The sequence below is a fragment of the Carlito syrichta genome, unplaced genomic scaffold (genome assembly GCF_000164805.1).
Source record: "Carlito syrichta isolate Samal-C Ts95f unplaced genomic scaffold, Tarsius_syrichta-2.0.1 Scaffold312205, whole genome shotgun sequence".
NCBI lineage: Eukaryota > Metazoa > Chordata > Mammalia > Primates > Tarsiidae > Carlito > Carlito syrichta.
In genome coordinates, this window is record NW_007256301.1 from 129,156 (window position 1) to 143,622 (window position 14,467).

At 48.5% G+C, this 14,467-nt stretch overlaps 2 protein-coding genes across 2 annotated transcripts in view; both read right to left on the reverse strand.

Moving 5' to 3' along the window:
- The window catches only part of DISP3 (dispatched RND transporter family member 3), a 34,233-nt gene extending 24,885 nt beyond the window's left edge, over positions 1 to 9,348 (reverse strand). The window contains exons 1-2 of the mRNA XM_008069774.2: positions 8,250 to 9,348; positions 7,094 to 7,313 (exon numbers count right to left, since the gene is read on the reverse strand). Of these exons, the coding sequence (XP_008067965.1) occupies positions 7,094 to 7,313; positions 8,250 to 9,348 (1,319 nt within the window). The remainder of the gene's footprint in view (positions 1 to 7,093; positions 7,314 to 8,249) is intronic.
- On the reverse strand, positions 894 to 1,244 carry LOC103272290 (cytochrome c oxidase protein 20 homolog). The gene is given in 1 exon segment (XM_021718467.1): positions 894 to 1,244. A coding segment is annotated over 1 exon segment (351 nt).
- Positions 9,349 to 14,467: the final 5,119 nt, after the last annotated feature.

Genomic DNA, 14,467 nt, shown 5'->3' on the forward strand with positions numbered 1-14,467 from the left:
TCAGGTTGGAGTGCAGTGGCACACTCACGGCCACCCCAGCATTAACCTCCTGGGCTCTGAAGATCCTTCCGCTTCAGCCCTCCAAGTAGCTAGAACTATAGGCACGCCTGGCTATTTTTTGGTTTATTGTAGAGACGAGGTCTCACCAAGTTGCTTGGGCCAGTCTCAAACCCACGGGCTCAGGCAATCCACTTGCCTTGGTCTCACAAAGTGCTGGGATTACAGGCTGAGCCACCAAGCCCGGCCTAAATAAACTATATTTTCTAATCTAACTTCTGTGCATCTTCCATGCAGCATCAAATCACACCCCAGATACCCATACCCCAGGGGGCCTGACCTAACATTTTGGAGGCCTCACTGGGAGAGTGTGACCCTAACATATTTTGTAGGCCCTGCTGGGATGACCAAAACAATAACAAAATACAATTTTAAAAATACCATTTACAATAGTATAGAAATACAAAATACTCAGATAAATTGGGCAAAAGTTGTCAGCTGTACTATGTTTATAGGTTAGAAGACTCAATATTTAGATGTAAGTTCCCCTTAAGTTGATCTATGGATTCCACACAATCACAATCAAGATCTGAGTAACTTTGATATCAGTTCTAGTGACTTTTTTTGTAGATATCTTTGGATTTTTCAACATAGAAAATGTTGTCTTCTGCTAGGAAAGGCAGTTCTAACTTTCCAATTGTGTAGAGATGCCATCTTTTGTTTAATCCATGTATCTGCTGATAGATATTTGGAAAACAGTTTGGCAGTTTCTTTTTTTTTTTCAACTTACATACTTTATTTGAGAACTTACTGTACATAAAATGTTTTATGTAGTTGATCTCAACTTTGTTCATACTGACTTCAGGGAGTTTTTGGTTTTCTATGCTCAAGACTGCTCAATTGCTGCTGTTGCTGTTGGTTTGTTTTCTTTCAGAATCAAGGTGGGTACTTTCGTATATTATCTTATTTTTAATTCCTTCTCTGGCAATTCTTTCCTGGATTCTTTGTTTTGCATAAATATACCTACAGTGGAACCAGCATCTCAAAGTCACCAAAATAAATCCTCCTACCCCAACATCACATAATCTTCTAATTCTACTAGCAAACAAAAAATGTCCAAGGCTAGCCACAGCAGATCCTAATGAGTCATATAATATTGAATCTCATGCACAGGGAATGTTTTAGACATTTAAAATTCCTAGGAGCTTAAAGGATTTCCCCTTCCCAGGCTGGCCAGGCTCCAGCATGGTGACTATGGGGACAAGTCAGCACTTCCAGCCCTGCTCTGTCACCACTGGGGATGGTGGTTTCTTAAAAAGCTAAACATACACCTACCATCTGATCCAGTCATTTGACCCTTGGTATTTATCTAAGACACATGAAAGTATATGTCCACACAAAGGCTTGTACATGATCATTCAAAGCAACTTTTATATATAACTATCCAACATGGAAATGACCCAAATATCTATGAACAGGTGTGTGAATGAACAAAATGTGGCACCTCCACACAATGGAATACTACTCAACACTTAAAAAGAATAAATTATTGATACATACAACAACATGGATACAACTGAAAATAATTAGATAGCATGAAAGAGGCCAATCAAAAGAGTACATATTATACGATGTCATGTATATAAAAGTCTAGAAAATGAAAACCAGTGTGTAATAATAGAAAGTAGAAATTGGTTTCCTAGGGTGACAGTGGGGAGGCAGGACAGGACTGACCAATTACCAAGGGGACATGAGAAAACATTGGGGGTGATGGATATGGCCACTATCTTAATTGTGGTGAAGATTTCATGGTGTATACACATGTCAAAACTAATCAAGTTGTAAAGTTTAGTATATGCAGTTGGCAGTACATCAATTCAATCTCAATAGAGCTATTAAAAAATGCAAACAGAACATTTAAAAGCCACATCGAAAAGATCTCTGGATTATCTACTATGTTGAATTAAATCGGTTAACTATTCTTTCACTAGAGTAAAAACCTGCAAGCTAAATCAATCATTTATTCATTCACACATTAATTTGTATAGCTTTTATCAAGTGCCTTCTAGGTTCTAGGTCCTGTCCTTGTTGCTGGTTATAAAAGACACAGGCCCAAACTTTTACTCTCAAGTATAAAGGAATAGTGCCTGAAGACCAGTTTCCTTTCATAGAACTGCTGAAAAATCAGATAAAATTCAGAAATCATCTGTGATGACAGCAGAGAGTTGCTGAAATCATGAGACTAGAGGGCTAAGATTTCACAAAGGGAAGAACCTAAGAAAGCTGCTCTTCTACAGTTGTTTTTACCCTGGGGGCATTTGCTGATTCTGAACATGGAAAGAAGGCTGAAAGTCTTAGCCAGGAGTCAAATAAGCTTGCACAGATTTAGGCAGAGACTTGCAGACCAGTAGAGCATGTGCACAGGGTGGGGCTCAAAGCTAAAAAAAAAAAAAAAAATCCAAGCAGAAAGCCTCTGAAAAAGCAGTGTGAGAAAAAAAAAAAAAAAGTAGTGTGGAGGCTTTTTTTAAAAGCAGCTTTGAGAGATAAAGATTGGCATCTGGAATGTGATAGGAGAAAGGACTCTGCAGAATACAGAATACAGCTGAAAATCCTAGAGAGCCTAGGGCAAACGAGGCAGACTGAGACTCTCTGGGGCTGCAAACCATCCTCAACTCAGTGCAGCCACTGCCTGTTTAACGTGATTTGCCACAGCTCTATCTGCCTTCTAGAGGGAAGGATAAACTTTCTCTGGAGCTTATAACATCATCTGGACCTCTGTGTCTTTTATGTGCAATGCCCATCACTTAATAAAAATTACCAGGCATTCCCACAGGCAGGAGCACATGACCTCAAACCAAGTTAAAGAAAAGACTACAGAAACAAACCTGCGGGTTATCCATATGTTAAAAACCAGCTAATAAGAACTTTAAAATAATTATAATCAATACGTCTATGAACAGAAAGGAGAATATGGACAAAATAAATAAAATGATGAAGAATTTCACCAGTGATTTAGATCTATAACAAGGGGTCAAACAGGAATTCTCTAGAGAAAAACAGGAATTAACATGGAAAACAACAGACACGAAATGGCAGATTAGACACAATAAAAGACAGGATCAGTGAACTGGAATATCTAAACCAAAACCTAAAAAAGAAAAGATAAAACCAATAAAAAAGCATTAAGGATACAAGGGACTCAGTGGAAAAAAATCTAAAATTTGTTTAATTAGAGTCCTAAAAGGAAAAGAAGCAGAGAATAAGGTAGAAGCAATATTTGAAGAAATAATAGCTAAGGAGTTCTCAAAACTGATTAGTCACTGACCTACAGTTTCAAGGAGCTCTGTGACTCCAAACAGAACAAATGCAAAGAAAACACATAGCAAGATCGGTGAAAACAAAGAAAAAGAGAAATCTTAAAAGCAGAAAAAAGACAATATATTTTTTTTTTTTGAGTTGGAGTCTCACTTGGTCACCCAGACTGGAGTGCAGTGGCCGCTTCCGGGCACCGCAGCCTCGCCTGCTGGGCTCCAGCGATCCTTCTGCTTCAGCCTTCCAAGTAGCCTGAATTACATGCATGTGCTACCACACCCGGCTGATTTTTTGATTTATTGTAGAGATGAGGTCTTGCTGCCCAGGCGGGTCTCGAACCCGCGGGCTCAGGCAATCCACTCACCTCAGCCTCCCAAAGGCGCGGGATTACAGGCTGAGCCACTGAGCCCAACTAAAAGACAATATTTTAAAGGAGTGACAAAAATGATTTACGGCTGACTTTTCTACGGAAACGATGGAAGTCAGAAGACAATAGAGTGACATCTTTCAAGTACAGTGTGAAAAGAAAATAACTGTCAATTTATAATTCTATGCCAGCAAAAATATTCTTCCAAAATGAAAGCAAAACAAAGATGTTTTCTAGGCAAACAAAACAGAATTTATCACCAGCAAACCTGCACTAAAAGAAACATTAAAGAGAGTTCTTCAAATACAAGGAAAATGATCCCAGAGGGAAATATGAAACTGTAGAAAGTAACGAAGAACAACAGAAAAGGTAAATATGTGAATAAATATAAATGAACACAAACTATGCAAAATAATAATGTAGTATCTTATGGGGTTTAAAATGCATACAACAAAGATGCAAAAGTCTGAGGGATAATAAATGCAGTGAATGTGTTCTAAGATTCCAGGATTATCAGGTAAGTAGTGAAAGAAATAATTTATATTGTTCTTTAATAAGTCAAGATATATGTTGCCATCTGTATAAATGCAAAAGGCACTAGAGTCAAGTCTATAGGGGCCCTGGTTGTCAGCACTGCCATGAGCTCCAGAGTAAGGAAATGGGAACGGTGGCTTTTTTCCTGAAGGCAGAGGTTTTGCCTCAGCAGCTGAATATCTGGGCAGGATGATTACTGGCGTCTAAAGCCCTGAAAATCCTTCTACCGTCAGCCCCTCTCAGTCTCCCAACGCAGCCAGCACCTCTCCTTGAGGCACCGCTGCTCCTCACCTGCTCGTTCATTCCTCAGCACAAACCCTTACTAAAGGGTGCCTGGCACTGTGCTAAGGGCTAGGCCTGCAGAAATGAACCAGAAATATTACCAGGCCTCCACAAACTCACACTCTATTAAGCCAGATCATTAAACCAGGCCTCTCTCAAACTTTGAAGACGAATCACCTGGAAACAAGGTAGGTCTGGGAAAAGGCCTGAGGGTCTGCATTTCTAACCAGCCCCAGGTGTTGCTGATGTTTTGACTGGAGGAATGCACTCTGAGTTACAACTAAAAGGCTGAGTGACAAGTACTATGAAAAACTATAGCTCAGAGAGGTGAAATAGCTTGCTAAATCTCTCACAGTAAGTGGAGTAACTGGGATAGGACCAGAGATATAGCTAACTCCAAAGTCTGCTTGTGCTCTTTCCTGCCTCCCTTGGGAGAAGGAAGGTGACTGTGGAAACAGGTAGTGTCTTATTCCATTTTGTGTTGCTATAACACACCACCTGAGACTGGGTAATTTATAAAGAAAAGAGGTTTATTTAATTCATGATTCTGCAGGCTGGGAAGTTCAGTGGCATGATACTGACTTCTGACAAAGGCTTTCATGCTACATTCTAATATGGAGAAAGGTCAAAGGGGAGCAGTGTGTGTGAAAAGGGACCAAAGAGAAGAAGGAATCTCGCTTTGCAACTCTCTCTTGGGAACAAATCCACCGTGAGAGTGAGAACTCACTCCCACAGGATGGCATTAATCTATTCATGAGGGATCCGCTGCCATGACCCCAGCACCTACCACTAGGCCCCCACTCCCAACATTGTTGAACTGACAATTAAACTTCAACATGAATTTTGGAGGAGACAACTCACATCCAAACCAGAGCAGGTAGGGTATAAATCCTTCATGTTAGGATGGAGCATGAACACCTTTGTCCAGCCTTGGGGAAAAGTTGCCCAAGCTGGATCTTAACAGATGAACAGGATTTTGCCTGCCAAAGAAGGAGGGCAGGGAGAAGGTCTTCAGCACAGCAACGGGCACAAGAACACAAAGGACAAGGGTGCTGGAGTAGAAAGCCTGGGCTTGAATTCCATTCCACCATCGATGAACTCCAAAATACTGGATTTACTTAATGTGCCATGCCTCAGTTTTCTCAACTGTAAAATGAAGACAATCATAACGGCACCCACCTCACTGGGTTGGTGTGAAAATTAAATGTGCTGGTGTATATAAAGGGTTTAGAACCATGTGTGGCACAGAGTAAGTAGTCAGTAAACAGTGGTCATTACAGTAGTTGCTCAGTATAACAGACGAACAATGGAAGGAATGAAGGTATCTCAGGCAGAATGATTCCTCCTGCGCCTGACAGTGCAAGGGACTGGGAAGACACTGCGTTTCTTGTCCAGAAGGATGACTGCCCTGTCCTGGAGGGGAGGGATCCAGCTGTATTCCTGTACACACCATCCCAAAGCATCCTCTACCCAAAAGCACCTTCACATATGTTAGTTCATCTCTTCCAAATGATGACTGAGGGCAGCAGAAATCCCTTGCCCATTTCCCAAGTGGGAACACTGATCCCTAGAGAAGGGAAGTGACTTGCCCATTGTCTCCCTGAGTATTAGAGGCCAGGAGTGTGATGGTTAACTTTAGGCATCAATGTGACTGGTTTCAGGGATACCTAGACAGCTGGCAAAGCACTACTTTCGGGTGTTCCTGTGAGGGTTCCAGAAGAGACTGGCATGTGAGTTGATGGGCTGAGTGGGGCATGATTCAACTCACTGGGGGCCCAGATAGAGTAAAGAAGGCAGAGAAAAGGTATTTTCCTCCCTCATTCTCTCCTGGAGCTGGGACATTCTCCTCCTGTCCTTGGACATCAGAGCTCTAGACTCTCTGGGCTGTGGATTCCTGGACTTATACCAGCAGCCCTCCCCCACTCTGGATTCTCAGGCCTTCAGTCTTGGACTGAGAATTATATCACCAGCTTCCCTGGTTCTTAGGCTTTCAAACTTGGACTGAGACATGTGACCAGCATCCCAGGGTCTCCAGCTTGCAGGTGGCCTGTCTTAGGATTTCTCAGTCTCCATAATCGCATGAGACAATTCTCCTAATAAATCTGTTTCCTCTTTCCCTCTCTATTTCCTCCCCTTTCCTCTCTCTCCCTCCTCCTCCCCCCTTCTCTTTCTCTCTTCTCTCTTTCCTTCTCTTTCTTACTGGTTCTATCTCTCTGGAGAGCCCTAAGATGGGGAGGAACTCCTTACTCCCTGGCCAGTCTCATTCCACAAAGACCTCTAGCACCATCTCAGGAGGAAGTCAATACCCAAGACCTCCAGGGCAAGAACTGTGGGATTTCCTACCTGGCTCAAACCTATCATGTCCACCAACCATAAGCACCGATCAAGAAAAGGGGCCTTTCGTTTGTCAGAGTAACAGCAAGGATGTACCTGGCTCTGCCCCTGATTTAGAATGAAATATTTCCTAGGGAAAAGGTTGTGAGAACGAGAATATGGGGCTTATGAGTAAGAGGCTCCTGGAAACCACCCCCCACCCTAATATACCCCTTTCCTGGTACCCACAAGGGTAGGCACACACCAGGGTACAGCTGGACTTCCTACCTAGTAGACTGCTTGGCCAGCATGGCCACGTAGGTGACCACAAAGCTCTGAAACTTGGCCCGCTGCTCCTCCCAGCGGTCATCCACTGAGTAGTAGTTGGGCAGGGGTGCTCCAAACAGGATCTCGCTGCGCAGGAGAGAGCTCTTCAGGTTGTCTGCGGAGAGGCCCTCGTCCACATACCAGTAGAACTCAGGGTGAGTCATGGCCAGCTCGAGGGAGCCTGCAGGGGCAGGAGTGGGGGCCCAAAGAGCCCAGCCAGTCAGCTCCCACCAGTCCCTTTCAAGATCCCATTCCAGTTCCGCCTCCCAGGGCTCTTCCCCATCCCTGTCCTCCCTGAAAAGGTCTCCACCCCAGCCCCACAACCATACTGTGGCCTGCCCGCCCTTCCTCAAGTCCCATCCCTAATTTACCCAAGACTACCCTTACCTCGCCATTCTTCCACCCTAGTCTCTCTGCGGACTTCCTCTGACCAGATCCCTGGCTTTCTGTAACCACATCCTGGTCTCGCTCTAATCAATCTCATGCCCATGCCCCCACCCATGCTTTCTCTAACTCTGGCCACAGCAGAAGCCCCAGCATCCTTCATCCGGGTCTGCACCCAGACACCCCTCTTTGCATCCCTCTCATCTGACACCCAAGCCCAGCCCTTCCCACTTCCAACTTCCCACTTTGCCCACAGGTCAAGCCCAGCACTCGGCTTCAGACCGACTTCCGGGGCCAAGTCTCTCCTAAAGAAGAACTATACTGAAGGCCAGGCACAGCGGCTCATGCCTGTAACCCTGGCACTTTGGGAGGTCGAGATGGGAGGACTGCTTGAGCCCAGAAGTTCAAGACCAGCCTGGGCAACACAGCGGGATCTTGTTTCTACAAAATATAAAAAAATTAGCCGGGCATGATGGCATGCCTGTAGTCCCATCTACTCGGGAAGCTGAGGCCTGAGCCCAGGAGCTCGAGGCTAAGGCGGAAGGATCGCCTGAGCTCAGAAAGTCGAGGCTGAGGCAGAAGGATCGCCCGAGCCCAGTAGGATGAGGCTGCGGTGAGCAAGGTTCGCCGGGACGGTGCTACTGCACTCCAGCCTGAGGGACCCCGACTCAAGTGAAAAAGCACCGTGCTGCATCAGGGCCGAGCGGGTCCCCAGCCCCCCAGGCCGGCTCACCCCGGATGTCGGCCAGGTCCTGGCCCATGCCGTCGTAGTAGATCTTGCCGCCCCTCTCGGTGGGGAAGAAGTAGGTCATGAGCGAGCTGGGCGGGGAGCAGTAGGAGTAGGAGCCGAGCGGCAGGTCCTTGAGCACCTCGTGGGGCTTCCAGCAGAACTCTCGGAAGCCCGGGTGGTCCATGATCTTGCGCTCAATCTCGTGGATGGTGACCAGCCGCTCGCTGGTGAAAATGTTGCGCTCGGCGTCGCCGCGCGCCAGGAAGATAAGCTCGATGCGCCAGTGCGCGTGCGCCTGGGTGTTGGCGCTCACGTAAGTGCGGGAGTAGTCGCCCCAGCGCGAGGCTCCCCGGCGGGCACGGCTCTGATTGGCCGCAGCCGCTGCCGGGGGCGGGGCGCTGGGCTGGCGCCGCCCATTCATCGGCAGGCTCTGGCTCCGCGGGTGTTCACTCTGGTTGGCTGCCAGATCCTCCAGGGGCGGGGCTTCTCGCCGAAGGCGCCCGCTCCGATTGGCTACCGGCTTTTGGGCCGCGTAGGTGTCCCGGGACAGGCCGGGGCCGCCGGCTGGGCTGGAGGGGGCTGCGCGCGGGGCTCTGGAGGCCTGCCGCGAGCGGTTGCTGAGATGCAGCTGCTGCAACTGCTCTGAGATGAGACGCTGAAGCGTCTCGGAGGTGAAGTCGGCCAAGTCACGCCTGTTGCGCCCCCAGGATCCAAACTGGGACTTGAGTGCCAAGGCGAGGGCGTCAAAACGCTGCGAGGCCTCGTGGTTGCGGATCTCAAAGGCATTGTAGGAGATGTCAATGTCCAGCGGCGGGTAGTAGAGGAACATGAAGGCTGACAGGGCCATGGGGATGCTGCAGCCCAGGAAGAGCACCAGCCCCGCGCAGCAGGGATTGGTGAAGGCCCAGCCCAGGGTACTCCAGAAACCTGAGGCTGGAGGCCGGGAAGGCAAGGTCCAGCGCCACCAGCAACACTGTCCCCCTTCCCCAGGCTGGGGTCCCGGTTTCTGGACTCTCCTAAAGGCCTCTCCCGTTGCTTCTTCCTCTTCCTGTTCCTCCTCTAGCCACACGTCCTGCAGCAAGGGATCATCCTCTGCGTCCATGGCCTGCAGGAGAGGGAGAGGGTCCACAGGCTAGAGAGGGTTGGGGGATAGCACCCTGTGGTGCCATTTGCCCAGCCCGCCCACTCATAATCAAATACTAATACTGCAACGGAATTGCACCAAGCATGCATTTAGTGCAAGTGAACTGAACCATATGTGTGCAAAACAGAAAGAAAAATCCTGCAATTTGCCTATCACCTCTCCCAACTATATTTTGGCTTTCAAGGCCACAGAAAACAGAGAATCGCAGCCCAATTGCAAACAGAAAAGATGTTCCTCCCCGTGTAAGGGATATTCGAGGAGAATCTTGACTACATGTGATTTCCTAATTTTTGCTGCATTCTGTCTTTAAAACTCAAAGCTAATGCAAGATGTGACTCCACTGCAGCCACCATTATTTAATGAGCTGCTGTGAAGTATCAGGAAGTATCAGGGTGCAAGGGAATGAACAAGCTCTTTGGAATCAGACAGACCCTGGTTTGGATGCTGTGAGAGTATTGGCAAGGGCAGTGAGCATCTCTGAACTTCAGAGTCCTCATCTATAAAATGGAGGTGGCCATTGCTGTCTCACGTGACTGTGGGGTCAAAGGTGGAAGTTCTCTGCAGTCTGTGTAGTACATTAGTTATTGTCTGTCACCTGAGCAGATTTCTTTTCTCCCCTCTGGGATCATAACGTGCTCAGCCATTGCCACGGACTGTGCCAGGGCCACACACCCATCAGGCTATCCTGGGGAACCCTCGATAGCTTCCCACCCCCTCTCTGGGATGCTGCAGCTGCAGTCACTGTTTGTCAGGCTCAGACCACTTAATATGCAGCTCCAGCAACATCAAACCTTTGGGCACGGGCAGGGGCCAGGCATCCGCCTCCCTGACACTTGAGCACAGCAGCAGGAGGCCTGGCAGGAGAGGGCAGGGCTGGGCAACCCGAGGACTTCAGTGGGGTGGCCCAAAGGCAGGAGGCCTTCCAGCATCCCAGGCACGGCCTGTCCTCCTCGTCCTGCCTGCCCTCTGGACGGAGAGAGATTCATTATCCAGTTAGACTCCAGGCAGCAAGAGGAGGAAGCTAATTATGCCAGAGCTGGCTAATTAATGCTGCCTTTCCTATTAACATTCTCTGGAGTGCTCCATTTCAATTAGACGGTCTGTCCGGGAAGAGAGAGGGGCTGCCGTCAGTCCAGAGAAAGTGAAGAAGAAAAAAAGGCGAGGGGAAGAAGGGAAACAGGATTTGAGACAGAGACAGAGGGAAAGAGGAGAGAGACACAGGGGAGAGTGGAATGGTGGCGATGGGGGGAGACAGATGCAAACAGGATTACAAAAGCAGAAAGCAGCAGAAAGAGTGATGGGGGGGGCACAGCATAAGACATGTGAGAAAGGCCTGGAAGGGGTGGGAGCTGCTCCTGTAACATGCAAGATTCCCATCGAGGAGATCATTCCGCTGCCCACTTGTGAAGCCCTTGCTAGCTTGCTAAGGGGACGGGGCCTGTTCTAAGCCCCAGTTTGTTTTTGGGTGGGGGGCAGCTCAGATGCACCCTGTCTCTGAAGGGAAATACCAAGTCAGCTCAGAGACAGTATGGTGGGGCCTCTGCCCATCCTTGGCCTCAGGAGGAGGAAGCTGATGGGAATAGGGGGGAGGTGGAGGGGCCACATTTGCACTGTTTCTGGGGACTAAGTCCCTCCCTCCTGCCCCTGCCTCAGCCTGCCTTGTGGGGAATATGTTTACAGTGTGTTGAGGGGGCTGGGAGAGGGGCAAAGGCCAGGATCTAGATCACAGTCTGTCCCGCAGCTGCTCCACCAGGAATGCCACCCTCTTCTCCAGCTGTCCAAATCTAACTCATCAAGCATCAACCCTCTGCCAAGAAGCATTCCCAGATCTGATCTCCCGGCTGCCTGAGCTTCTTACCACTTGTAATACACTTCGCCCCAGGGTAATGACAGAGGGACAGGAAGGGAGAAGCAGGGTAGGAGAGTTAAGAGCTACAGCTAACTGGGTATGGTGGCTCATGCCTGTAATCCCAGAGATGAGTTCAGGGGCTCAAGACCAGCCTGAGCAACTTGGCGAGACCTCGTCTCTACAATAAATAAAAAAATTAGCTGGGCATAGTAGTGTGTGCCTGTGGTTCCAGCTATTTGGAAGGCTGAGACAGAAGGATCACCTGAGCCCACTGCATGCTCACAGCCACTGCCCAGGTGATAGAGTGAGACTCCTACTCAAAAATAAAAAAAAGCTACAGCTTTGGAGGCAGATAGAATGTGTGACTTAGGGCAAGCTGTGTCATCTTGCTGAGCCTCAGTCTTTCTACCTGCAGAATGGGGTTAACAGTACTTACCACTGAACTTGCTGGAAGGATATGTTGCTCAACAGCCTGCTGACAGTACCTGGGAGGTATAATCGACTTCCTCCTAGAGGTTGGGGACACCTAACAGACCCATGTAAGCAGGTTGTAATTTCCAAAGATGGTTGCACTGATACCTTCCATTTCACAAGCTTATTTCACTATGTGACTCTGACGGTCCCCCACCCCATCAAGAGGTAATGTCTACATTCCTTCCCCTTGAGACCGGTGGGCTGGTGACAGTGGCAGGAGTAGTGCTTTCTGATCCACGAGGCTGGGTTACAAAGGGAGAGCTTCCAGCTGGCTCTCTTGGGACGTTCATCCTTGGATGCCACCCACCATGCTGTGAAAAGCCCAAACTGGCCCATGCAGAGAGACCATATGCAGGAGTTCCTGCTGACAGCTCAGCTGACAGCCAGCATCCACCACCACATGATGGAAACACAGAGTGAAGGGACCTCCAGATAACCCCAGGCTTCGAGTGCCACGGAATTGAGCTAAGCCATCTCCCCTGTGTTCTGTCCTGACCCTCAGATTCCCTGAGCATAACACAATGGTTGTTACACATCACTGTTTTGGGATGTGTGTTACATAGCAACAGCCACCAGAACGGTTGCAATGGAGAACTGTTTCACATGTGGGACTCCATGCCCTGCAGATGGCATTTGCTGGATTTAAGTGACCAGAAATTGGGCTCAGCTAATCCACCTGCCAGTGAGAGCCCCACAGCCGAGCAGACATTGAGTTTCCCTGGAGCAGGGACTTGGCTGTCATGTTCCCTGCTGGGTTCCCTGGCCTAAAATACCCTTGGAGGTGGGGCAGCCAGTGCTTAGCAGATATTGCTTGAGTGAAGGAATAAAAAAGAGTCTCTGAAGAATGTGGGTTAGGTGTTTTTTTTTGTTTTTTGTTTTTAGTTGGAGTCTCCCTCTATCGCCCAGGCTAGAGTACAGTGGCACGCTCCCGGCCACCGCAGCCTCCACCTGCTGGGCTCAGGTGATCCTTCCACCTCAGCCTTCCAAGTAGCTGGAGCTACAGGCATGTGCCACCACACCTGGCTAATTTTTTGATTTATTGTAGAGACGAAGTGTCACCAAGTTGCCCAGGCTGGTCTCGAACCCATGGGCTTAGGCAGTTCTCTCACCTCGGCCTCCCAAAGTGCTAGGATTATAAGCCTGAGCCACTGCACCTGGTAGGTATTTAATCGAACTTTTCACTAGACAGAAAGGACAGCCTGACGCCAAGCAATCTACGCATAAGGCAGAAAGCAGTTTCCTCTGAGTAGGGAAGGGCATGAAATGGACAAGACAGAAAGTAGACTTTCTGAGTTCTTGGTCTATCATCCCCTTCCCCACCCCTGCCTGCCTTTTCAGTCCACCCCAAAATGAAAAGTTGCCATATGAGAAGTGACACCAGACTGGTGGTCAAGCCACACATCTCCAAGCCTGGCCAAGCCACCAATCTTCCCTGTGGCTCCGAGTTTGTCCCACCTCTCTCAGGGCCCCGGCTCCCCCATCCTGAAGTGGAATGGCAAAGGCCAGGTCCTTCGAGCTGTGACGCCCCTGGTATCTCTGAGAAGCCCCAGACACCTAGGCCTCCCGCCAGTCTGCAGGGCAAGGAGGGTGGGTGTCACCTGATAACCCCTCCCACCAAGCTGAGGCCCAGCTAGCCGATGGTGTCTGACACCAACACCTTGGCTACCAACCCCCTCCCCAGGCCCCTCCACAGCAGGCAGGAGTGCAGCAAATTGTAAATCTGTTTTCTTTTTTCAAATGATGGGAATCGATTAGCTTAGCTGGTTCATTGACTCAGACAAAGAGCCCCAGGTAGGGCTGTGATCTTGGGGTGGAGTGGGGTGGGGAGTCTGTAATCATGCCTTTCTCTCCCATCAGAGTGGGACCTGCGGGTGTTCTCCTTCTTAGTGACCAACACCCTGTTTCTCTCTCTGTCTCTTTCTCTCTCTGACTGTCTCTCTGTCTCTCTCTCTCTCTCTCTCTCTGTCTGTCTTTCTGCCTCTGTCTCTCTCAAGCATATGTGCACGAGCACATACACACACACACACACACACACACACAAACTCTGGGCCTCCCAGTGGCTATGAGCCAAGGTAGATACAGATCCACAGAACGAGGTCTTTCTCTTGGGAAAGGAATGGGGACACCTGCCTTAAAGAGAAAACAGACCCCAGGGAGCCTCCAGAGGAAGACCCTCACCCAGTTTCAAGTCAGGCCTGGGGCCACCCAAAGCCATCTCTGCAGCTAAATCCCAATTTTATAACAGAAAAAAAAAACTCCACATATATATGAATTTTTAAAAACCCATTAATAGCAGTTATTTGATTGGGATGATTATGGGTGATTTTTATTTTCTCCTTTATACTTGTCGGTTTCTAATTTTTCTGCAATGATCAGGTACAGCCTTACTTTTAGCTTCAGAAATAAATGTTATTTAAAAATAGAATGTGTGTGCGTGTGTGGGGAAGGGATTTTGCTAACTGCCTTCAACTCTTTGAGAAGTTACTATAATAGGCCTGGGAAGGGGCTCTGTCCTCTAAGGAAGGAAACTGGGGAGAGTTGTAGCAGGAAGAGCCCAGTAAAAAAGCAGACGGACCTTGGGATGGGGTGCTCAGCCCCCCGGGGGTGAAGAGTGTAGACTCTCCCCTCCCCTGAGATGGAGAGAGGGGTCTTTAGCTATGCAGGAAGTAGCTCACAACCTGTCAGACCCAGAAGGGGCCCCAGGGCACACCTCGTCCAACGCCGTCATTACACATGGGGACTCAGACCCAGTGA